General features: G+C 46.6%; 1 protein-coding gene and 1 long non-coding RNA gene across 3 annotated transcripts in view; one reads left to right on the forward strand and one right to left on the reverse strand.

Annotated features, from left to right (window-relative positions):
* Window positions 1-25458, forward strand: DEF8 (differentially expressed in FDCP 8 homolog). 2 transcript variants are annotated; one of them, XM_069739020.1, is made up of 12 exons: window positions 1-174; window positions 5305-5427; window positions 7002-7099; window positions 7210-7359; window positions 13036-13177; window positions 14483-14647; window positions 15480-15607; window positions 15880-15993; window positions 16193-16273; window positions 21543-21683; window positions 23952-24061; window positions 24540-25458. In XM_069739020.1, the coding sequence occupies exons 2-12, from the start codon at window positions 5316-5318 to the stop codon at window positions 24628-24630; spliced, it is 1332 nt and encodes a 443-aa protein (XP_069595121.1). In that variant the 5' UTR covers window positions 1-174; window positions 5305-5315; the 3' UTR covers window positions 24631-25458. The 2 variants fall into 2 exon arrangements, with proteins under 2 accessions (XP_069595121.1, XP_069595122.1); XM_069739021.1 differs by lacking the exon at window positions 16193-16273 and having other exon boundaries at window positions 6-174.
* LOC138648988 (uncharacterized) overlaps window positions 1-26096 on the reverse strand; it is a 31001-nt gene that overhangs the window by 3964 nt on the left and 941 nt on the right. The gene's annotated exons all lie outside the window — the stretch shown is intronic.

Genomic DNA, 26096 nt, shown 5'->3' on the forward strand with positions numbered 1-26096 from the left:
AGGAGCCTCCAGCGTCTGCTGACTGAGCACGGTGCTAGCACTGGTGGCCCCGCCCCGTCTGACAACCGGAGACACCGGGACTCTGGGGGGGGACAGTGGTCACCGGGCCGGCAGGAGGACCGGGGGAAGGCCGCTCCTGGACGGAGAGGCCTCAGCGTGACGGGACATGCCGAGGTGAGCGCTGGAGGAGCTGTGTACAGCAGTGCGGACGGGTGGTATAGGGGGCAATGTGGAGTGTCAGGCAGTAATATGGGTGGTATAGGGGGCAATGTGGAGTGTCAGGCGGTAATATGGGTGGTATAGGGGGCAATGTGGAGTGTCAGGCGGTAATATGGGTGGTATAGGGGGCAATGTGGAGTGTCAGGCGGTAATATGGGTGGTATAGGGGTAATGTGGAGTGTCAGGCGGTAATATGGGTGGTATAGGGGGCAATGTGGAGTGTCAGGGGGTAATATGGGTGGTATAGGGGGCAATGTGGAGTGTCAGGCGGTAATATGGGTGGTATAGGGGGCAATGTGGAGTGTCAGGGGGTAATATGGGTGGTATAGGGGGCAATGTGGAGTGTCAGGCGGTAATATGGGTGGTATAGGGGGCAATGTGGAGTGTCGGGGTAATATGGGTAGTATAGGGGTAATGTGGAGTGTCAGGCGGTAATATGGGTGGTATAGGGGCAATGTGGAGTGTCAGGCGGTAATATGGGTGGTATAGGGGTAATATGGGTGGTATAGGGGTAATGTGGAGTGTCAGGCGGTAATATGGGTGGTATAGGGGGCAATGTGGAGTGTCAGGGGGTAATATGGGTGGTATAGGGGGCAATGTGGAGTGTCAGGCGGTAATATGGGTGGTATAGGGGGCAATGTGGAGTGTCGGGGTAATATGGGTAGTATAGGGGTAATGTGGAGTGTCAGGCGGTAATATGGGTGGTATAGGGGCAATGTGGAGTGTCAGGCGGTAATATGGGTGGTATAGGGGTAATGTGGAGTGTCAGGCGGTAATATGGGTGGTATAGGGGGCAATGTGGAGTGTCAGGGGGTAATATGGGTGGTATAGGGGGCAATGTGGAGTGTCAGGGGGTAATATGGGTGGTATAGGGGGCAATGTGGAGTGTCAGGCGGTAATATGGGTGGTATAGGGGTAATGTGGAGTGTCAGGCGGTAATATGGGTGGTATAGGGGGCAATGTGGAGTGTCAGGCGGTAATATGGGTGGTATAGGGGGCAATGTGGAGTGTCAGGGGGTAATATGGGTGGTATAGGGGGCAATGTGGAGTGTCAGGCGGTAATATGGGTGGTATAGGGGTAATGTGGAGTGTCAGGCGGTAATATGGGTGGTATAGGGGCAATGTGGAGTGTCAGGCGGTAATATGGGTGGTATAGGGGGCAATGTGGAGTGTCAGGCGGTAATATGGGTAGTATAGGGGGCAATGTGGAGTGTCAGGCGGTAATATGGGTGGTATAGGGGGCAATGTGGAGTGTCAGGGGGTAATATGGGTGGTATAGGGGGCAATGTGGAGTGTCAGGGGGTAATATGGGTGGTATAGGGGGCAATGTGGAGTGTCAGGCGGTAATATGGGTGGTATAGGGGGCAATGTGGAGTGTCAGGGGGTAATATGGGTGGTATAGGGGGCAATGTGGAGTGTCAGGCGGTAATATGGGTGGTATAGGGGGCAATGTGGAGTGTCAGGCGGTAATATGGGTGGTATAGGGGGCAATGTGGAGTGTCGGGGTAATATGGGTGGTATAGGGGGCAATGTGGAGTGTCAGGCGGTAATATGGGTGGCATAGGGGGCAATGTGGAGTGTCAGGGGGTAATATGGGTAGTATAGGGGTAATGTGGAGTGTCAGGCGGTAATATGGGTGGTATAGGGGCAATGTGGAGTGTCAGGCGGTAATATGGGTGGTATAGGGGTAATGTGGAGTGTCAGGCGGTAATATGGGTGGTATAGGGGGCAATGTGGAGTGTCAGGGGGTAATATGGGTGGTATAGGGGGCAATGTGGAGTGTCAGGCGGTAATATGGGTGGTATAGGGGTAATGTGGAGTGTCAGGCGGTAATATGGGTGGTATAGGGGCAATGTGGAGTGTCAGGCGGTAATATGGGTGGTATAGGGGGCAATGTGGAGTGTCAGGCGGTAATATGGGTAGTATAGGGGGCAATGTGGAGTGTCAGGCGGTAATATGGGTGGTATAGGGGGCAATGTGGAGTGTCAGGGGGTAATATGGGTGGTATAGGGGGCAATGTGGAGTGTCAGGCGGTAATATGGGTGGTATAGGGGGCAATGTGGAGTGTCAGGGGGTAATATGGGTGGTATAGGGGGCAATGTGGAGTGTCAGGCGGTAATATGGGTGGTATAGGGGGCAATGTGGAGTGTCAGGGGGTAATATGGGTGGTATAGGGGGCAATGTGGAGTGTCAGGCGGTAATATGGGTGGCATAGGGGGCAATGTGGAGTGTCAGGGGGTAATATGGGTAGTATAGGGGTAATGTGGAGTGTCAGGCGGTAATATGGGTGGTATAGGGGGCAATGTGGAGTGTCAGGGGGTAATATGGGTGGTATAGGGGGCAATGTGGAGTGTCAGGCGGTAATATGGGTGGTATAGGGGGCAATGTGGAGTGTCAGGGGGTAATATGGGTGGTATAGGGGGCAATGTGGAGTGTCAGGCGGTAATATGGGTGGCATAGGGGGCAATGTGGAGTGTCAGGGGGTAATATGGGTAGTATAGGGGTAATGTGGAGTGTCAGGCGGTAATATGGGTGGTATAGGGGGTAATGTGGAGTGTCAGGCGGTAATATGGGTGGTATAGGGGTAATGTGGAGTGTCAGGCGGTAATATGGGTGGTATAGGGGCAATGTGGAGTGTCAGGCGGTAATATGGGTGGTATAGGGGTAATGTGGAGTGTCAGGCGGTAATATGGGTGGTATAGGGGTAATGTGGATTGTTAGGCGGTAATATGGGTTGTATAGGGGTAATGTGGAGTGTCAGGCGGTAATATGGGTGGTATAGGGGGTAATGTGGAGTGTCAGGCGGTAATATGGGTGGTATAGGGGTAATGTGGAGTGTCAGGCGGTAATATGGGTGGTATAGGGGTAATATGGAGTGTCAGGTAATATGGGTGGTATAGGGGCAATGTGGAGTGTCAGGCGGTAATATGGGTGGTATAGGGGTAATGTGGAGTGTCAGGCGGTAATATGGGTGGTATAGGGGTAATGTGGAGTGTCAGGCGGTAATATGGGTGGTATAGGGGGCAATGTGGAGTGTCAGGCGGTAATATGGGTGGTATAGGGGGCAATGTGGAGTGTCAGGCGGTAATATGGGTGGTATAGGGGTAATGTGGAGTGTCAGGCGGTAATATGGGTGGTATAGGGGGCAATGTGGAGTGTCAGGCGGTAATATGGGTGGTATAGGGGGTGATGTGGAGTGTCAGGTGGTAAGATGGGGTGATATGGGAGTAATGGGGTAATATAGGGTATAATATGGGTTGCTATTGGGTAATTAGGGTGACACGGGTAATATGTAGTGTCATTGGTGGTATGGGGCCTTATAGAATAATATTTGGTGACATGGAATAATATGGGCTGTCATGGGGGGGATTTAGGAGGTAACAGGCTGTAATATGGGGTGTTACATGGTAATATAGTGTGACATGGGTAATATGAGGTGTTAGATAATATGGGATGTCATGGAGTAATATGGGATATCTCAGGGTAATATGGGGTGTTATTGGGTAATATGGGGGGGTCAGGGTGTAATATGGGTGTTGGACAATATTAGATGTAAGGGTATAATTTGGGGTGTCAGGGTGTAATCTGGGATGTAAGGGTATAATTTGGGGTGTCAGGGTGTAATCTGGGGTGTATTGGGGTAACTTGGGGTGTGAGGGTGTAATCTGGGGTACCGGAGTGTTATTGGGTAATCGGGTGTGAGTGTATAGTATGGGTTGTTATTGAGTAACCTGGGGTGTGAGGGTGTAATATGGGGTGTTATTGGGTAATCTAGTTGGTCAGGGTATAATATGGGGTAACATGGGGTGTTATTGAGTAATCTGGGGTGTCACGGTGTAGTCAGGGGTCCCCATGCTGCCAGTGGCAGTCGATTTGCCCCCTTTATACCTTGCATTATATATAAGGACACTTCTCGTACGATTTATAAACAATGTAACAGATCAGAATCAGATTGTAACTAATTGAATTGGTTATAAATTTCCTGAAAACATCACAATCCACAATTTTCAGGCTTCAGTTTGTTCGAGTCCAGGATAACACCTTTTTTCTGGACTCTTGAGAATTGGGATGAGGTTAAAAAATAATAAAATCTTATACTTGTCAGTACCGCGGTCACCGCAGCCCCCGCATAGTCTCATCCTTGCTTTTTGCGCCGGTCACATGGGAGCAGTTCATGTTATTGGCATCGATGGCGTACACCGTGTGCGGCCTGGTGAGCGCCGCAAGATGCGACATATGGTGGAAAAGACCAGGCGGGAGCGGCTGAAGTGAGCCGCCCGGATAACTCCATTATTGGACCATGGGGCCGATTCATCCCGCCCAGTGATTTTTGGGTTGAAGTATGTTGTGGCAAATTCATTAACCAGCCAGGAGCGTTGCGAAAAAAAAAATAGTATTTGGAAGTTTTACTCCAATTCTCTGGGGCAAACTGCTTGATGAATCAGGTCAAAAGAATAATAGAAAGTTGTTAAACTTTCCTCCTACTACCATATACTAGGCCAATGTACATAAAGCTGGGAAACCCCTATACGGGAAAGTCCGAGAGTTTTCATAAAAAGTAACAAATAGAAGCAAATGTGATGAAATAATAAAAAATAAGTCCCCAGCCATTAACAGTCCTAGACCGCTCCAATGATTCCTGCCGGTCAGTGCCAACAATGACATCATATACATCCACACAACCGCTGCAGCCAATCAGATTGAGGCTAGTGATTGGCGGCAGCGGTCCTGTGGATGAATGTCTGGGAACCATCGGAGTGGCAGTGCGTAATGTTTTTTTTATTCTTTATCAGAATTTCTAATATTAGCACACTTTTTTTTTATACATTTTGGATATTCTCTTTAATTCTTCCTCTTTTCCATCCCCATTACTGGGGAAGGTGCATCGTCCCAGCTGCTGCAGAACCTCAACAGTCTCAGAAGTTGAGCTTCAAGTATGGGGATGCTGAACGATTGTGGGTGCTATTCTCCTTTGCAAATATATTTATTTCAGATATTACTAGGATTTAGGATGTAGACTATTGCCTGACCCTATAAGATGTATGTCGTGCCTGGGGTATATATGGTGTTGGTCCTCTCTTGCAGTGTGACTGGATATGGAATACAATGACAAGCTGGCCCGATTCCGTCAGGGTCATCTTAACCCTTTCAATAAGCCAAGAGAGGAAGAAAATCCCCGGGAGGACAGAGAGCAGGAGCCATCCAAGGGTTCGTATTTCAGAAGTGAGATATTAATAAGAGCCTGACCATCTCCGAAATAAGCAAGCATAGCCAGTCCTTCAGGAAGGGCTTGAATATCTAAAATTTACTATATGACAGCAGCAGGTATATTTTGTATATATTTTGTGATTGCTACCATCCTGCATTTATTTATTCTTATCTGCAAATCTTTGCATCGGGCTACTATTTAGAGGTCTGTTAACTATCAAATATTATGGCATGTAGGACTCTTCTATATTGTACACATCATTTGTATGACCCATACTCTTTTGATTGTAATCGGAGTTGTGTATTTTTTTAAATGTTTTTAATGGTTTTTGTATGTGGTGGTTTTCAATATAAAGCATTCTTATATAACACTTCATAAAAAAATCTCTTGGTGATCCCCTTCTTTTTTATGCATACACTTTTTCTTTGATTTGTGCAGTCCTTCAGGAAGGGGGACGCACCTAACGCTCGGCACGCTCCCAGGCTACGTCTGTTCCATAAGTGTCTCGGACTGCAAATATTGAGGGAAATTTACAAGCTGAATGTAAAATTTGTATAAAAAAAACTGTCTCGCTCACACGTGGTGGTTTTTATGCATTTCTCTTCTCATATGGAAAAAAACGCGGTGTTCTACAATAACAGCAAAATGAATGAGATTTCTAGAATTTCATTCACACGTTGCGTTTGCAGGGCTCCCGTCTGGTGTCCTGAGAATTTATGCACTCATCAATTTTGTCTCCCCGATAGGTCTGACACCTTCTAGGGTTACCAATTTTGTTCCCACCATAGGTCTGACACCTTCTAGGGTTACCAATTTTGTTCCCACCATAGGTCTGACACCTTCTAGGGTTACCAATTTTGTTCCCACCATAGGTCTGACACCTTCTAGGGTTACCAATTTTGTTCCCACCATAGGTCTGACACCTTCTAGGGTTACCAATTTTGTCCCCACCATAGGTCTGACACCTTCTAGGGGTCACCAATTTTGTTCCCACCATAGGTCTGACACCTTCTAGGGTTACCAATTTTGTTCCCACCATAGGTCTGACTCCTTCTAGGGGTCACCAATTTTGTTCCCACCATAGGTCTGACACCTTCTAGGGTTACCAATTTTGTTCCCACCATAGGTCTGACACCTTCTAGGGTTACCAATTTTGTTCCCACCATAGGTCTGACACCTTCTAGGGTTACCAATTTTGTTCCCACCATAGGTCTGACACCTTCTAGGGGTCACCAATTTTGTTCCCACCATAGGTCTGACACCTTCTAGGGGTCACCAAATTTGTTCCCACCATAGGTCTGACACCTTCTAGGGTTACCAATTTTGTTCCCACCATAGGTCTGACACCTTCTAGGGTTACCAATTTTGTCCCCACCATAGGTCTGACACCTTCTAGGGTTACCAATTTTGTTCCCACCATAGGTCTGACACCTTCTAGGGGTTACCAATTTTGTTCCCACCATAGGTCTGACACCTTCTAGGGGTTACCAATTTTGTTCCCACCATAGGTCTGACACCTTCTAGGGGTCACCAGTTTTGTCCCCCATGACACCTTTCCTCCTCTTTTTTTCAGAATCTCCACCAGGATCTCCTCTGCGTGTATCAGAATTCCAGTACACGGAGCGAGTGATGGATTTGGGCGTTTCTGAAGATCACTTCTCCCGGCCGGTGGTGAGCAGGGTACAATACGTTCTGCAAGGGTGCACCGTTATAAAGCTTATAGATATATCAGACTAGTACACACAACAGGTGCCATATCTGTCTTCCTTTTCGGCTTAAAGGGCCTCTTTCTGGCATCCGACATCCAGCAGTTGAGACAGGCGATTGAGGAGTGTAAACAGGTGATCCTGGAGCTGCCCGAACAGTCGGACAAGCAGAAGGACGCAGTGGTCAGACTCATTCATCTACGACTCAAGTTGCAGGAGCTGAAGGTAAGCCATCGTTCTGCTGCTACTTACAGCTGCATGAAAGATTCTCACCCGGTTACACTGCGCTAGAGCCCACACACTCAGGATGGGCACATACACTCAGGATGTGGCCACAGATAGATGCACGCCTTGGCATCTGTCCACCAAAAACAAAACAACTTGTGTATCAAGCCTAAGATACTTAACCCCTTCCCGACCTGTGACACAGCGTATGCGTCATGAAAGTCGGTGCCAATCCGACCTGTGACGCATATGCTGTGTCACAGAAAGATCGCGTCCCTGCAGGCCGGGTGAAAGGGTTAACTCCAATTTCACCTGGCCTGCAGGGACAGGGGGAGTGGTAGTTTAGCCCAGGGGGGGGTGGCTTAACCCCCCCCGTGGCTACGATCGCTCTGATTGGCTGTTGAAAGTGAAACTGCCAATCAGAGCGATTTGTAATATTTCACCTATTATAACGGGTGAAATATTACAATCCAGCCATGGCCGATGCTGCAATATCATCGGCCATGGCTGGAAATACTAATGTGCACCCACCCCACCCCTCCGATCGCCCCCCGATCTGTGCAGCGCTCCCCTCCGTCCAGTGCTCCGCTCCCCCGTGCTCCAATCACACCCCCCGTGCTCCAATGAAACCCCCCCCGTGCTCCGATCCCCCCCCGCACAGCGATGCCCCCCCCCCGTGCTCCGATCCACCCCCCTGCACAACGATCCCCCACCCCGTGCTCCAATCCACCCGCACGCACACCGATCCTCATCCATGCTCCGACGCCCCCTCCCCCCGTGCTCCGACGCCCCCTCCCCCCGTGCTCCGACGCCCCCTCCCCCCGTGCTCCGACGCTCCCCCCCCCCCCGTGCTCCGACGCCCCCCCACCCCTGTGCTCCGACGCCCCCCCCCCTGCCCTGATCTCCCCCCCCCCCCCCCCCCTTATACTTACCGAGCCTGCCGGTGTCCGTCTTCTTTCCCGGGCGCCGCCATCTTCCAAAATGGCGGGCGCATGTGCAGTGCGCCCGCCGAATCTGCCGGCCGGCAGATTCGTTCCAGAGTGAATTTTGATCACTGAGATATAACCTATCTCAGTGATCAAAATAAAAAAAATAGTAAATGACCCCGCCCTTTGTCACCCCCATAGGTAGGGACAATAAAAAAAATAAATAATTTTTTTTTTCCACTAAGGTTGGGGTAAGAACTAGGGTTAGGGGTAGGGTTAGGGGTAGGGTTCGGGATGTGCACACTTATTCTGGTCCTCTGCGGATTTTTCCGCAGAGGATTTGATAAATCCGCAGTGCTAAACCGCTGTGGATTTACCGCGGTTTTTCTGCGCATTTCACTGCGGTTTTACAACTGCGATTTTCTATTGGAGCAGTTGTAAAACCGCTGCGGAATCCGCAGAAATAAGTGACATGCTGTGTACAGCGATTTTTGTTTCCCATAGGTTTACATTGAACTGTAAACTCATGGGAAACTGCTGCGGATCCGCAGCGTTTTCCGCAGCGTGTGCACATACCTTTAGAATTAGGCTATGTGCACACGGTGCGGATTTGGCTGCAGATTCGCAGCAGTGTTCCATCAGGTTTACAGTACCATGTAAACATATGGAAAACCAAATCCGCTGTGCCCATGGTGCGGAAAATACCGCGCGGAAACGCTGTGTTGTATTTTCCGCAGCATGTCAATTCTTTGTGCGGATTCCGCAGCGTTTTACACTTGTTCCTCAATAGGAATCCACAGGTGAAATCCGCACAAAAAACACTGGAAATCCGCGGAAAATCCGCAGGTAAAACGCAGTGCCTTTTACCCGCGGATTTTTCAAAAATGGTGCTGAAAAATCTCATACGAATCCGCAACGTTGGCACATAGCCTTAGGGTTAGGGTTGGGTTGGAATTAGGGTTGTGGTTAGGGGTGTGTTGGGGTTAGGGTTGTGATTAGGGTTATGGCTACAGTTGGGACAAGGTTTAGGGGTGTGTTGGAGTTAGAATTGAGGGGTTTCCACTGTTTAGGCACATCAGGGGGTCTCCAAACGCAACATGGCGCCACCATTGATTCCAGCCAATCTTGTATTCAAAAAGTCAAATGGTGCTCCCTCACTTCCGAGCCCCGACGTGTGCCCAAACAGTGGTTTACCCCCACATATGGGGTACCAGCATACTCAGGACAAACTGCGCAACAATTACTGGGGTCCAATTTCTCCTGTTACCCTTGAGAAAATAAAAAATTGCTTGCTAAAACATCATTTTTGAGGAAAGAAAAATGATTTTTTATTTTCACGGCTCTGCGTTGTAAACGTCTGTGAAGCACTTGGGGGTTCAAAGTGCTCAGCACATATCTAGATAAGTTCCTTGGGGGGTCTAGTTTCCAAAATGGGGTCACTTGTGGGGGGTTTCTACTGTTTAGGCACACCAGGGGCTCTGCAAACGCAACGTGACGCCCGCAGACCATTCCATCAAAGTCTGCATTTCAAAAGTCACTTCTTCCCTTCTGAGCCCCGACGTGTGCCCAAACAGTGGTTTACCCCCACACAAGGGGTATCAGCTTACTCAGGAGAAACTGGACAACAACTTTTGTGGTCCAATTTCCCCTGTAACCCTTGGGAAAATAAAAAATTCTGGGCTAAAAAATTATTTTTGAGGAAAGAAAACGTATTTATTATTTTCACGGCTCTGCGTTATAAACCTCTGTGAAGCACTTGGGGGTTGAAAGTGCTCACCACATATCTAGATAATTTCATTTCGGGGTCTAGTTTCCGAAATGGGGTGACTTGTTTAGTCACATCAGGGGCTCTGCAAACGCAACGTGACGCCCGTAGAGCATTCCATCAAAGTCTGTATTTCAAAACGTCACTACTTCACTTCCGAGCCCCGGCAAGTGCCCAAATAGTAGTTTACCCCCACATATGGGGTATCACCGTACTCGGAAGAAACTGGACAACAAATATTGGGGTCAAATTTCTCCTGTTACCCTTGGGAAAATTAAAAAATTCTGGGCTAAAAAATTATTTTTGAGGAAAGAAAACGTATTTATTATTTTCACTGCTCTGTGTTATGAACTTCTGCGAAGCACTTGGGGGTTCAAAGTGCTCACCTCACATCTAGATAAGTTCCTTTCGGGGTCTAGTTTCCAAAATGGGGTCACTTGTGGGGGGTTTCTACTGTTTAGCCACATCAGGGGCTCTGCAAACGCAACGTGACGCCCGCAGAGCATTCCATCAAAGTCTGCATTTCAAAACGTCACTACTTCACTTCCGAGCCCTGGCATGTGCCCAAACAGTGGTTTACCCCCACATATGGGGTATCGGCGTACTCAGGAGAAACTGGACAACAACTTTTGGGGTCAAATTTCTCCTGTTACCCTTGGGAAAATAAAAAATTGCGGGCTAAAAAATCATTTTTGAGAAAAGAAATTTTTTTTTTTATTTTCATGGCTCTGCGTTATAAACTTCTGTGAAGCACTTGAGGGTTCAAAGTGCTCACCACACATCTAGGTTAGTTCCTTTGGGGGTCTAGTTTCCAAAATGGGGTCATTTGTGGGGGATCTCCAATGTTTAGGCACACAGGGGCTCTCCAAATGCAACATGGTGTCCGCTAATGATTGGAGCTAATTTTCCATTTAAAAAGCCAAATGGCGTGCCTTCCCTTCTGAGCCCTGCCGTGCACCCAAACAGTGGTTTACCCCCACATATGGGGTATCTGCATACTCAGGACAAACTGGACAACAACATTTGTGGTCCAATTTCTCCTATTACCATTGGCAAAATAGGAAATTCCAGGCTAAAAAATCATTTTTGAGAAAAGAAAAATTATTTTTTATTTTCATGGCTCTGCATTATAAACTTCTGTGAAGCACCTGGGGGTTTAAAGTGCTCAGTATGCATCTAGATAAGTTCCTTGGGGGGTCTAGTTTCCAAAATGGGGTCACTTGTGGGGGAGCTCCATTGCATAGGCACACAGGGGCGCTCCAAATGCGACATGGTGTCCGCTAACAATTGGAGCTAATTTTCCATTCAAAAAGTCAAAAGGCGCGCCTTCCCTTCCGAGCCCTGTCTTGTGCCCAAACAGTGGTTTACCCCCACATGTGAGGTATCGGCGTACTCGGGAGAAATTGCTCAACAAATTTTAGGATCCATTTTATCCTATTGCCCATGTGAAAATGAAAAAATTGAGGCGAAAAAATTTTTTTGTGAAAAAAAAGTACTTTTTCATTTTTACGGATCAATTTGTGAAGCACCTGAGGGTTTAAAGTGCTCACTAGGCATCTATATAAGTTCCTTGGGGGGTCCAGTTTCCAAAATGGGGTCACTTGTGGGGGAGCTCCAATGTTTAAGCACACAGGGTCTCTCCAAACGCAACATGGTGTCCGCTAACGATGGAGATAATTTTCCATTCAAAAAGTCAAATGGCGCTCCTTCCCTTCCGAGCCTTACCATGTGCCCAAACAGTGGTTTACCCCCACATGTGAGGTATCGGTGTACTCAGGAGAAATTGCCAAACAAATTTTAGAATCCATTTTATCCTGTTGTCCATGTGAAAATGAAAAAATTGAGGCTAAAATAATTTTTTTGTGAAAAAAAAGTACTTTTTCATTTTTACGGATCAATTTGTGAAGCACCTGGGGGTTTAAAGTGCTCACTATGCATCTAGATAAGTTCCTTGGGGCGTCTAGTTTCCAAAATGGGGTCACTTGTTGGGGAGCTCCAATTTTTAGGCACACGGGGGCTCTTCAAACGTGACATGGTGTCCGCTAAAGAGTGGAGCCAATTTTTCATTCAAAAAGTCAAATGGCGCTCCTTCCCTTCCAAGCCCTGCCGTGCGCCCAAACAGTGGTTTACCCCCACATATGAGGTATCAGCGTACTCAGGACAAATTGGACAACAACTTTCGTGGTTCAGTTTCTCTTTTTACCATTCGGAAAATAAAAAAATTGTTGCTGAAAGATCATTTTTGTGACTAAAAAGTTAAATGTTCATTTTTTCCTTTCATGTTGCTTCTGCTGCTGTGAAGCACCTGAAGGGTTAATAAACTTCTGGAATGTGGTTTTGTGCACCTTGAGGGGTGCAGTTTTTAGAATGGTGTCACTTTTGGGTATTTTCAGCCATATAGACCCCTCAAACTGACTTCAAATGTGAGGTAGTCCCTAAAAAAAATGGTTTTTAAATTTCGTTGTAAAAATAAGAAATCGCTGGTCAAATTTTAACCCTTATAACTTCCTAGCAAAAAAAAATTTTGTTTCCAAAATTGTGCTGATGTAAAGTAGACGTGTGGGAAATGTTATTTATTAACTATTTTGTGTCACATAACTCTCTGGTTTAACAGAATAAAAATTCAAAATGTGAAAATTGCGAAATTTTCAAAATTTTCGCCAAATTTCCGTTTTTATCACAAATAAACACAGAATTTATTGACCTAAATTTACCACTAACATGAAGCCCAATATGTCACGAAAAAACAATCTCAGAACCGCTAGGATCCGTTGAAGTGTTCTCGAGTTATTACCTCACAAAGGGACACTGGTCAGAATTGCAAAAAACGGCAAGGTCTTTAAGGTCAAAATAGGCTGGGTCATGAAGGGGTTAAAATAATTTTAGACAAGAAAAAATCCTATAATAAAAAATGCTACGTGTGAACAATCCCTAAGTCTACTTTCTCGGCTCCACTATTCACATTATTTTATTTACATTTTCCAGGACCCACACGAGGATGAGCCAAATATGCGCATTATATTAGAACATCGATTCTACAAGGAGAAGAGTAAAAGTGTAAAACAAGTGTGTGACAAGTGCAGCACCTTTATTTGGGGCCTGATCCAGACCTGGTATACATGTACAGGTGAGGGAGAATGCAAGGCCACAGTTTATAAGATGCCATTTTTTGGATTTTTTTTGCATTCGTTAAAGGTAAATTTACACCAATTTTTTGTCCATGTCATGTACACATCGGGTCACTGATCTTGGTGGCTCTGTTCAGACAAACTAAAGCTGAATGACCCCCCTTTACCTTTAGGGGAGGCGGATGCTGTACTACTTTATGATGTGGGTTCCTGTCCCAGTAGTGACGGCAGGTCTTCCCCCCACTGTCTCAGTAGTCACTACAGGTCCTACCCCCCCCCCCCCACTGTCCCAGTAGTGATTGCAGCTCCCTCCCTCTCCCTGCTGTCCCAGTAGTGATGGAAGCCCCCCCCCCCGCTGTCCCAGTAGTGTCGGCAGGTTCTCCCCCACTGTCCTAGTATTCGCTGTAGGTTCTAAACCCCCCGCACTGTCCCAGTAGTGACGACAGGTCCCCTCCCTCGCTGTCCCATTAGTCACTGCAGGTCTCCCCCCCCACTTCACTGTCAAGACATAAAGCCTTCATGTTAAGGTACCGTCACATTAAGCGACGCTGCAGCAATATAGACAACGATGCCGATCGCTGCAGCGTCGTTGTGTGGTCGCTGGAGAGCTGTCACACAGACAGCTCTTCAGCGACCAACGATGCCGAAGTCCCCGGGTAACCAGGGTAAACATCGGGTTACTAAGCGCAGGGCTGCGCTTAGTAACCCGATGTTTACCCTGGTTACCATTGTAAATGTAAAAAAAAAAAACACTACATACTTACATTTTGGTGTCTGTCGCGTCCCCCGGCGCTCTGCTTCCCTGCACTGTGTAAGCGCCGGCTGTAAAGCAGAGCGGTGACGTCACCGCTGTGCTCTGCTTTACGGCCGGCCGGCGCTGACACAGGATGCAGGAGGAGTGCAGGGAAGCAGAACGCCGGGGGATGCGACAGACACCGGAATGTAAGTATGTAGTGTTTTTTTTTTTTTTTAACATTTACAATGGTAACCAGGGTAAATATCGGGTTACTAAGCGCGGCCCTGCGCTTAGTAACCCGATGTTTACCCTGGTTACCAGTGAAGACATCGCTGAATTGGCGTCACACACGCCGATTCACCGATGTCAGCGGGAGATCCAGCGACGAAATAAAGTTCTGGACTTCCAGCTCCACACAACGATATCGCTATCCAGGATGCTGCAACGTCACGGATCGCTATCGTTATCGTTGTTCAGTGTGAAGGTACCTTTAGAACCATGTGGGGAACTTATCGTATCTTCTAGTACGCACATCTCGGCCAGCGTTCACACCCTCTTCTTTTTGCAGGTTGTTACTATCGTTGTCATAGCAAATGTCTGAACCTCATTACCAAACCCTGCGTCAGATCAAAAGTCAGTCATCAGTCCGAGTACGAGTTGACCATTTGCCCAGAGACAGGACTGGACAGTCAGGATTACCGCTGTGCTGAGTGCAGGGCGCCCATTTCACTGCGTAAGTACAGGTCCATCACAAAGCCAAAACGTGCTGTCTGTTCTTAGTATGTTCCAGAGCCCCAATCTCACAGTCACCGGGGGGTCCCAGCAGCAGTAGAACCGCCAGCGAGCAGCAAGTTATCCCCTGTCCTGAGGATACAGGATAACTTCTGATTTGTGGAATAACCCTTTAAAGGGCCAGACACCACAGCATTTAACACAGATTTTCCGCATGCACATGCATTTCTCCGTATACTACACCCAACGCATGTAATCAGCAATGACTGAGAAGCATTGTTCTGTTTGGACTTATGGAATATATTTCCTTTGGTCATTTCTTGCCAGCAGATCGGCGACCGTTTAACGACCAGCGGACATTCCGTTCGCACAGAACGATCGTTAACATTGCTGATCATCAAGTTCTTGGCAGCATAAGTCCTGTTTACACGGGACAATGTGCTGCCGATAATGATTTTTTGCTAAGCCTAAGGGACGGTGTATGATATGGGAGTTCTATAAATTTTCATCTCCTTTCTTACCTGTCCCGCACGATTTTGCACACTTACAAACTAAGCAATCATCCGTACGACAGCTACCTAAAAAAACATGCAGACGGGAGTCAACAGAGCTTTATTTAGGAGCGGATAAGTGGCTGCCAGACAGATTTGGCACCACTCTTCCCCTGGATTTTGCCAGTTAAGCTCTTGGCTATGTAAGTGTTAGGGTTTTATGAATGGCACCGCAGCTTCTTCAGAACCTCTTCGTTCCGTGCAGTATAATGGGGACCAGGCCCGCTGTAAACATCAGTATTCTGGCTTTGCATTTACTTTTGTCTGATGTTCCTGTTACAGGGACCGTCCCCAGCGAGGCCCGGCAGTGCGATTACACTGGGCAGTATTACTGCAGCAATTGCCACTGGAATGATCTGGCCGTCATCCCAGCCCGCGTTATTCACAACTGGGACTTTGAACCACGTAAGGTAGGCATGGATTGCATCTCTAGCACATCATCGCTTGGATCGGTCATATTCCCAGTATTAAGAAAAAAAAAATGGCAGAAGATGCCATAGACGATAGTTTATGCCACTATTGGGGATTCTATAGGGATAGACCCAAAATAACAAGGCATCCCTGGGGGTCCAGCTGTTGTCTGTTGTGACCACCAGCCATCCTGACCCCCATCGAGCAGGGAACAATATCCAAGCGAAATCGTGGCCAAATCTGATCTTTGTTCCTGCAATCTCCACCGCAGGTGTCCCGCTGCAGCATGCGTTACCTGGCCCTGATGGTGGGACGTCCGGTGCTGAGGCTGCGGGAAATTAACCCTTTGCTGTTTAACTACGTGGAAGAGCTGGTAGAGATTCGGGTAAGAGCTGAGCCTTAATACTTTCTGCTATATCCAGGCTTACATTATGGATCAATAGTAATTTTGAGCAAATTATTACCGCATTTTGCTGTTTTTCTTTTTTTTTTTTTTTTATGCACAATTCTTTCTATATGAATTGGGATCAATAGTAGTAGTACTAGTAATTGCTTTTTTTTCTGCCATCGTGTCCCCTGCATAGAAGCTACGTCAGGATATCCTCCTCATGAAGCCGTACTTCATCACTTGTAAAGAAGCGATGGAGGCACGATTGCTGCTACAGGTCAGGATGTCAGTTACGGTAACATTGTACCGTGTGATTGTATTTTTTCCTATCGCCACGACAGCACCCACAACGAGAGAGGGGATCCGCCCACCTTCCGGACAGGAACCTACAGGTTAAAAAGGGGCGGTCCCCCTCGCCCTCCAGTTTGGGTTCCTGTCCGGACGGCGGGAGCCTACAGGTCTCGTTCACCTACCCGGGTCCGCCAAGCCTCTGTGCGGTGTCCGGGTGAGAACGGCAGAGTCGGGGGCCCGGAAGCAGCGTCGGGGGAAGTCCTGTGTCCAGCTTCCCCCCTCGTCTGGCAAGGAGCGGCTGAATGCCGAAGTGGCGTTCCCAGGGGAAGGCACGCCGCCCTGGGTCGTCCACACGCGCGCGACGCTGCGGGAGCAGGTCGGCGCTTATGACCCGGAAGTGATCGATCGACTTCCGGAGGAGACCGGGAGGAGGAGCGTGGGACTTTTGAAAAGGAGCAGCGCTCAGGTGAGATGTGTGTGCGGCAATATGTCTTCAGCAGGAGACGCTGAACACCGACAGGCAGGAGAGCACAGGTCTCATAGCGGCGAACGTGGGCAGCAGGATCCTGGCAAACCAGCGTCACGTCGCGCCTCGCCCCCTCAAAAACCGGTACTCTACATTTTTTCAGCAGTGGTGAGTGTAATATGTAAACCATTGCCTGATACAGCCGTTTTCTACACTATGCTTTATTATAGGGGAAAAAGGTCTCCAAATCCAAGCATAAGCAGTGTGCTGTATGCACAGAGCCTCTACCTGACACCTATGTTAAAAAGTTATGCCAATTATGCATATGTCGTATGTTAGAAGAAGAGGCCCCTCTCCGGGTATCGGATCTGAGGGAAGTAATTAGGGAAGAAATAAAATCATCCCTTAAAACCAGACGCCATGAAAAAAGCAGTGTGGAGTTGGTGTCCGATTCCAGCCCTTCAGTACAAGAAGGCGAGTGTTCGGAAAGTTCTTCGGCATCCTCTTCAGATGAGGAGGGAAGACCTTGCTTTTCCATGGAGGGTATGGAAACCTTAATTAAGGCAGTTCGTTGCAACTATGGGGGTTGCAGAGAGTAAAGAACCAAAAACAACCCAGGAGATCATGTTCGCAGGGATGAGCCAGAGAAGTCGGAAAGCCTTCCCAGTGGTGGATTCTGTTAAAGATCTGGTCAAACGGGAGTGGGACAAGCTGGATAAAGGGTTCTTACCTTCAGCGGCAAAAAGAAGGTACCCCTTTGAAGATGACACTTTGTCACAGTGGATGAAGGTTCCTAAAATAGATGCGGCAGTAGCCTCTACTTCAAAAACAGCCTCACTTCCGTTAGAAGATGTAGGGCTCCTCAAGGATCCTTCAGACAGAAAGGCTGACATGCTCCTTAAAAAACTATGGGAGTCATCATCTGGAGCCTTTAAGCCGGCTATTGCAGGCACCTGTACGGCCAGATCAATCATGGTCTGGGTGACTCAGCTGGAGGAGCAGCTTAAAGCGAAGGTACCCAGGGATAAGTTGCTGAATTCCCTGTCTCAGGTCAGAGAAGGAGCAGCTTATCTAGCAGACGCCTCAATTGATTCTCTGAAATTGGCTGCAAGATCGGCAGGTCTTTCGAATGCAGCCAGACGGGCTCTATGGCTAAAGACATGGAAGGGGGATGCCCAGGCTAAGGCCAAACTTTGCTCCATTCCATGTAGGGGTGAGTACCTATTCGGCCCGGTGCTGGATGACATCCTTGCAAAGGCAGAAGATAGGAAGAAGGGATTTCCTAAAACGTTTAATCCCACTTTTAGGAACGCCTTCCGAAGACGCATGCCCTTCAGGAGATTCCAGCCAGACCAGCAGGGGTATAATCGCGATTCGGAAACATCAGATCATAAGAAGAAAGGTGGATACTATAAGAACCCTTCATCTTTCTCAAGACGTAGACGTAACTACAGATAGAACAGATCTACCAGTAGGGGGAAGACTAAAGTTCTTCTCAGATAGATGGAAAAAGATTACTTCTAGTGCCTGGATAATGGGGGTGGTTGAGTCCGGATTAAAATTAGAATTTTTGAGAACTCCCCCAGATCATTTTGTGATAACATCACTGGACACTCCGGCCCAACAACAGGCCTTAGAATTAGAGATTCAACAATTGCTTACAAAGCGAGTTATTGAAGAAGTACCAAAACATCAGGAGAAGACAGGCTTTTATTCTCCGCTATTCTTAATCTCTAAACCTGATGGGTCCTTTAGGACTATCATAAATTTACGTAAATTGAATAGATATCTTCAGTACCACGCTTTTAAGATGGAATCCATTAAGTCAACAACTAAGCTTTTGTTTCCTAGGTGCTACATGTCGGTCTTGGATCTAAAAGATGTGTACTACCATCTTCCAGTTCACAGAAATCACCAGCAATTCCTCAGGATGGCAGTATGGGTAAACCATCAGATTAAACATTTTCAATTTTTGGCAATGCCCTTTGGCCTGTCCATGGCACCTAGAGTTTTTACTAAGGTTGTTTCTGAAGTAATGGCCCATATTAGGGAAAGAGAAACCCTTGTGGTGCCCTATCTAGACGATTTTTTGATAGTAGGAAATTCAATTGACCAGTGTACGTCTAGGGTAAATGCCATAATATCATCCCTACAGGATCTCGGATGGATAATCAACTGGGAAAAGTCAAAACTGGAACCCACAAGACGTCAAATGTTCCTAGGAGTTCTTCTAGACTCAGAAGATCAGTCATCCTTCCTACCAGAAGAGAAGAAGCGGAAGATCGTTCAAAGGATCACGGCCGTAAGAAAAGCTCCAAACTTAAGTTTAAGAGACGCAATGTCTCTACTAGGATCTTTGACTGCGTGTATATCGGCGGTAAGATGGGCTCAGGCTCATACCCGAATACTTCAGTACGAAGTTCTTCGAGCAGAAAAAGATCTTCACGGTGCTCTGAGCAGAAAGTTCAAATTATCACCCGCCACTCTTCACGATCTGAGATGGTGGCTCAATCCAGCACATTTGTCAAAAGGAGTTCTCTGGACCATCACTCCGAACAATACAGTTACAACAGATGCCAGCCCGTTCGGTTGGGGAGCCCATATGGGAGACATTCTAACCCAAGGGCGATGGTCGAGTCAGGAGTCCCAGAATTCCTCGAATCTAAGAGAGCTTACTGCAGTCTATCAGGCTCTTCTTTCCTTACTACCATCCCTGAGGAATACGCATGTACAGATACAAACAGACAATATGACTGTGGTAGCCTACATCAATCATCAGGGGGGGACAAGGTCTCGATCCCTGATGACCACTACAGCACAGATATTGTCCCTGGCCGAGAAACACTTACAATCCCTGTCGGCAGTACATATAAGAGGGGAACTCAATATAGAGGCGGACTACCTCAGTCGCCATTCCCTTCGTCAGGGAGAGTGGTCCCTAAACCAACAGATATTCGATCAGATAGTCAATCTGTGGGGGTTGCCGACAATAGATCTGTTTGCTACGAGGAGGAACATGAAGGTCAGGAAGTTCGCATCCTTACATATAACAGACCAACCATTTATAGTGGATTCCCTTCGTGTCCGTTGGGACTTCCAGCTGGCATATGCCTTTCCCCCAAAGTGTCTGATTCCGATAGTTCTCAGGAAGATCCGGGAGGAAAGAGCCAGAGTGATCTTAATCGCCCCCTTCTGGCCCAGGAGGCCTTGGTTCTCTCTCCTCATGACAATGTCTGTGACCGATCCCTGGGTGTTGCCAGTGGTTCCGGAACTCCTCTCTCAGGGTCCATTTCCTCATCCAAATTTGGAGACTCTTCACTTAACGGCCTGGAATTTGAGAGGGAGCTTCTGAGGGAGAGGGGGTTCTCTAACGCTTTAATAGCTACTTTATTGAAAAGTAGAAAGGAGGTCACTACAAAGATCTACTCGAAAATTTGGAAAAAATTCCTTTTGTTTCATCAGCAACCATTAGGAGATAAGGCTCCGATTTCAGCTATTTTAGAATTCCTTCAGAAAGGCTGGGAATTGGGCTTAGCGGTCAACACTCTAAGAGTTCATGTTTCAGCCTTGGGAGCTCTATATAACAGTGATATAGCTGGTAATAGATGGGTTGCTAGATTTATTAAGGCATGTCAGCGTTCTAACCCAATCCATATTGTAAGAATACCCCCTTGGGATTTAAATTTGGTACTTGAGGCGTTGACTGAACCTCCGTTCGAGCCATTAGACTCTATTTCAATAAAAAATTTAACCTTAAAAACAGCTCTACTCTTAGCATTAACATCTGCCAGGAGGGTCAGTGATATACATGCGTTATCAGTAGATCCTCCCTATCTAATAATTCTCCAGGATAAGATTGTCTTAAAGCCTGATCCTGCATATTTACCAAAAGTAGCAACTAAATTTCATAGAAGTCAGGAGATTTATTTACCATCCTTCTATGAAGATCCAGGTTCAGAAGAGGAGAAAAAATATCATACTCTAGATGTAAAGAGGGCGATATTAGAATACCTGGATAGGACACAAAGCTGGAGACAGAGTAGGGCTCTGTTTGTTTCTTTCCAGAATCGGAAAAAGGGTTCTGGTGTCACGAAGAACTCTATCGCTAGATGGATTAGAGAAGCGATATGTCTTGCTTATTCTGCCAAGGGAGTAACACCAACAGAAGGCATCAGGGCGCACTCCACTCGGGCCATGGCATCATCCTGGGCGGAGAAGGCAGATGTCCCCATTGAAATGATATGTAAGGCGGCAACTTGGTCATCACCTTCCACCTTTTATAAGCACTATCGCCTTGATCTATCTGCTAATTCCAGCTTACAGTTTGGCCGTTCAGTACTTAGTGCTGTGGTCCCTCCCAGTTAAATAGTCTTTGAAAGTCTCTCGTTGTGGGTGCTGTCGTGGCGATAGGAAAACCGGTTTTTACGTACCGGTAATAGGATTTTACAGAGTCCACGACAGCACCCATACATTCCTCCCCCTGTATTTAGTTACTTATTCCTGCACTCTGTTGGAAGGTGTGCCGTAGAGTTCACTCTATAGAGGTGGTGGTATTTAGTATTGTTTAATATGATATTGTCATGTACTGATTCATTGGCGGTAACCCTTGTACTCTGGAACACAAACTGGAGGGCGAGGGGGACCGCCCCTTTTTAACCTGTAGGTTCCTGTCCGGAAGGTGGGCGGATCCCCTCTCTCGTTGTGGGTGCTGTCGTGGACTCTGTAAAATCCTATTACCGGTACGTAAAAACCGTTTTTTTTTCTATTTCATGCTGTCTTCTTCTTCCAGCTCCAAGATCGGCAGCATTTTGTGGAGAACGATGACATGTATTCCCTGCAGGATCTTCTGGATGTCAGCAGCGGACGGCTCGGCGCCTCCCTCACAGACATACACACCATGTTTGCTAAGCACATTAAGCTGGACTGTGAGGTGGGATATTAATGGTGGTCACATATGCACCTGGTTCTCTAGTCTTGTCTATGGGAGTTATGGAAACAAATGATGGAGTGGCAACTTGCACGCTTGGCCTCTGTGCCATACAACTAGTGATTGTGGGGCTCCCAGTAGTCGGACCTGTACCAGCATTTGTCATCCATGCTGTCTGCACGTGAAAATGTTACCACCTTCGTAAGGATTTTTTTTTTCTCTTTATCGTTCATTCGCTTTTTGAATGTTAAAAGTTTAAGCAGAATTCCAAATAAGGTTTTATTAAACAATGTACTATTTTTGTGCTGCAGATGTTTGCAAGTCCTGTATCTAGCTAATATTACACGGAGGAACACACAGACCTCACATCCAGCCTATATTACTGGGAAAGGCACCCAGACCTCACATCCAGCCTATATTACTGGGAGAGACACACATGTCTGACATCCAGCCTATATTACTGGGAGAGACACACAGAGCTCACATCCAGCCTGTATTACTGGGAGAGACACACAGAGCTCACATCCAGCCTATATTACTGGGAGAGACACACAGAGCTCACATCCAGCCTATATTACTGGGAAAGGCACCCAGACCTCACATCCAGCCTATATTACTGGGAGAGACACACATATCTGACATCCAGCCTATATTACTGGGAGAGACACACAGAGCTCACATCCAGCCTATATTACTGGGAGAGACACACAGAGCTCACATCCAGCCTATATTACTGGGAGAGACACACAGAGCTCACATCCAGCCTATATTACTGGGAGAGACACACAGAGCTCACATCCAGCCTATATTACTGGGAGAGACACACAGAGCTCACATCCAGCCTATATTACTGGGAAAGGCACCCAGACCTCACATCCAGCCTATATTACTGGGAGAGACACACATGTCTGACATCCAGCCTATATTACTGGGAGAGACACACAGAGCTCACATCCAGCCTATATTACTGGGAGAGACACACAGAGCTCACATCCAGCCTATATTACTGGGAGAGACACACAGAGCTCACATCCAGCCTATATTACTGGCAGAGACACACAGATCTGACATCCAGCCTATATTACTGGGAGAGACACACAGATCTGACATCCATCCTATATTACTGGGAGAGACACACAGAGCTCACATCCAGCCTATATTACTGAGAGAGACACAAAGATCTCACATCCAGCCTATATTACTGGGAGAGGCACACATAGCTCACACCCAGTCTATATTACTGGGAGAGACACACAGAGCTCACATCCAGCCTATATTACTGGGAGAGACACACAGACCTCACATCCAGCCTATATTACTGGGAGAGACACACAGATCTGACATCCAGCCTATATTACTGGGAGAGACACACAGAGCTCACATCCAGCCTATATTACTGGGAGAGACACACAGAGCTCACATCCAGCCTAAATTACTGGGAGAGACACAGACCTCACATTCAGCCTATATTACTGGGAGAGATACACAAAGCTCACATCCAGCCTATATTACTGGGAGAGACACAGACCTCACATCCAGCCTATATTACTGGGAAAGACACAGAGCTCACATCCAGCCTATATTACTGGGAGAGACACGCATATCTCACATCCAGCCTATATTACTGGGAGAGACACAGATCTCACATCCAGCCTATATTACCAGGAGAGAGAGACAGATCTCACATCCAGCCTATATTACCAGGAGAGACAGACCTCACATCCAGCCTATATTACTGGGAGAGATACACAGAGCTCACATCCAGTCTGTATTCCTGGGAGATAGATTCACATTAGAAAAAAAATCTGAAGCTTGGATGAGCTGCAAACTGCATATCAAGGGGCTTTAAAGTAATGAAAAAATGAATACTGCAGACTGAAACAAAGTTCAATTTTATTAACTAACCACTAACATGTGAAAATCATTTGTTTCATGTCAAAAGCATCCATAGCCTTTAAAGTCAACCTGTCCACTTACACTGGGTGAATATTCATTTCTAGTATAGATGGGATGCTGCAGTGTCGGGTTGCCTGACATTGTAGTACATGGTAATACCTTGTATAAGTGTCTGATTTATAAGTCACCCCTGGTACTCCCACCTATCACGAGAACGGGGTCCTGCGTCTCCAGTTTCAATGGATCAGTAGTCAAGCTGCTACATTCATAGCATAGCAAAATAAATCAGTTTGTCTTTGCCCTGGGGCCAGTGAAGATCTGGTCTGTGTAGGTGAAGGTTTGGTCATGTTTATGATGTGATCTTTACATTTGCAGCGCTGCCAGGCTAAGGGCTTCGTGTGTGAACTGTGCAAGGAAGGAGACATTTTATTCCCATTTGACAGCCACACATCTGTGTGCCAGGACTGTGCCGCCGTCTTCCACAGGTGAGATCTTTTATATGTCTCTGCATTATACTGATCTGTCATATTTACATTAAACACCCGGATAAATATTTCCTTTTACGCCCCCGTTGATTCAGATTTATAATTAGGTGGCCATATTTAGTCCCTATAGTTTTCGGTCTGTGTGGCCGCTGGTGTACAGTGCTGTGCAAATTAATTGGGACTAAGCCTTTTTTAAGTAAAATCGTAAGTTGGTTACCAGTCAGTGATTCAAACCAGTTTTTATATGTAATAACTAAATCTTGGTCAACTAGCCAGTGGAAAAAGGTAATTTTCAGAATTAGTATGTAACAGTGCATTATAACATTTTATTCTTTTGCTTTGTCCCAATTAATTTGCACAGCACTGTATCTTCGCCTTCTGATATCAATGTCTGCACAGTTCCTGTGACTATACTTTATGCAGAGGTAACTTTTATATTCTGTATTTTATTTTTTTCTTGATAATTTTTCTTTTCCAGGGATTGCTATTATGACAACTCAACAAGCTGCCCCCGATGTATGAGGCTGAATGTCCGGAAACAGACACAGGAGCCTGGAGAGGATAAATGACAGCAGTGAGAGAGAGACCCTCACGCTTGGGACAACTATGTACAGACAGAAGTGGCACAAAACGTTGAAAAGAACCATCTTAACACCCTTGGATAAGAAGACGCTAAAACGAGACATTCCAGACTAATGGCGACCATTCCAGCAGAGACTTCTTTATAATTCCCATATACAGGCGTCACTTGTAGGAAGGCTCGATATATAGGACTCGGTCCTATGGTTTCTTCTTCATGCTGTTCCATGCAGGCACTGCCATGGACAACGCAGGTTTATTACTACCCTACAGATCTTTCCAGCCTACTGTATATAAAATGTACAGCCTCTGGCATCTCTAATAGGATTATTCAGTGCCTCGCTAAGTCTCTTTTCACTAAGGTGCTGGGGTATTTTTCCTTTCTTATCCTGCACTTTAATTTTGCTAGTTTTAAAAAGCCCTATGGGTTTGTGCAGAAAGGGTTAATGCTGTGAACCTTCGCTCTTCACACCATTGGACTTTGGGGAGGAAGGGGAAAAAAAAACGTGCAAAAATGCATGTCAGGGGGGGTCAGTACTTTACCGTATGGTGTTATCAGACCAGTTTAATAAAAGCAGGGGTTCTAGATATGACATGGGCAAGTTATATGCTGGCCTGATCGTGGCGAGTATTAGATACTCATTTTATCCTCAAACCACTCAATCACTGCAAAACAAGTGGGATCCAAAAGGAAAAGATCTGTAACCTGGGAGGGGGAGCCAGAGGAACATTATTATTTATTAAGAGAATTATTGCTATTATTTATCCCCTTGTATATATAGAAAATGATTTTTGTCAATAAAATTGATGCTACTCAACACAGTTGCTGCTTTTGTTGTAGAATACCAATAACCAAAAAATATAACATTCTGTATACGCTAATCCAAAAAAAAAAAAATGGATCAGCTCCTATGCAGACCCATGTGCTCTCCTGGTAACAAACCTTAGATCCTTGAGTCACGTGTTACCCTTTTTTGCTCTCAAGACCCGTTTTATACAAGCCGATAATCGGGAAAGTGAATCTGTGACTCTGATTATCGGCTTGTGTAAACATGCCGGCTGTCACCGGATAAATGAGAAAACCTCAGGTTTGGATTATATTAATGCCGGCATTAAAAAATCATTATTAAGGCTCATTCAGACGTCCGTACAAATCGGTCTGAAATCGGATCACTAATGCACGGACTGGCCACGGGTCTGACGGCTCCATGTATTTTTATGAGGCTGTCCCACTCTGCGGCCAGTCCATGCATTGCAGTCCGATCTCAGACCAATTTGCATGAATGAACCTTTTTTTGACAGCACATTGTCTTGTGTAAACAGGTAATGTGCTGCTGAGAGCGATGAGATTCTAAATGGCGGCCCTCACCGGCTGCACCCAACCTTTGTTCCAGCGCAGTGATTAAAACGACCCTTGGCTTACAATATTGTGTTGCTTTTCAGTGCAAAATCTGTG

The sequence above is a fragment of the Ranitomeya imitator genome, chromosome 9, assembly GCF_032444005.1.
Source record: "Ranitomeya imitator isolate aRanImi1 chromosome 9, aRanImi1.pri, whole genome shotgun sequence".
In the NCBI taxonomy this organism is placed as follows: domain Eukaryota; kingdom Metazoa; phylum Chordata; class Amphibia; order Anura; family Dendrobatidae; genus Ranitomeya; species Ranitomeya imitator.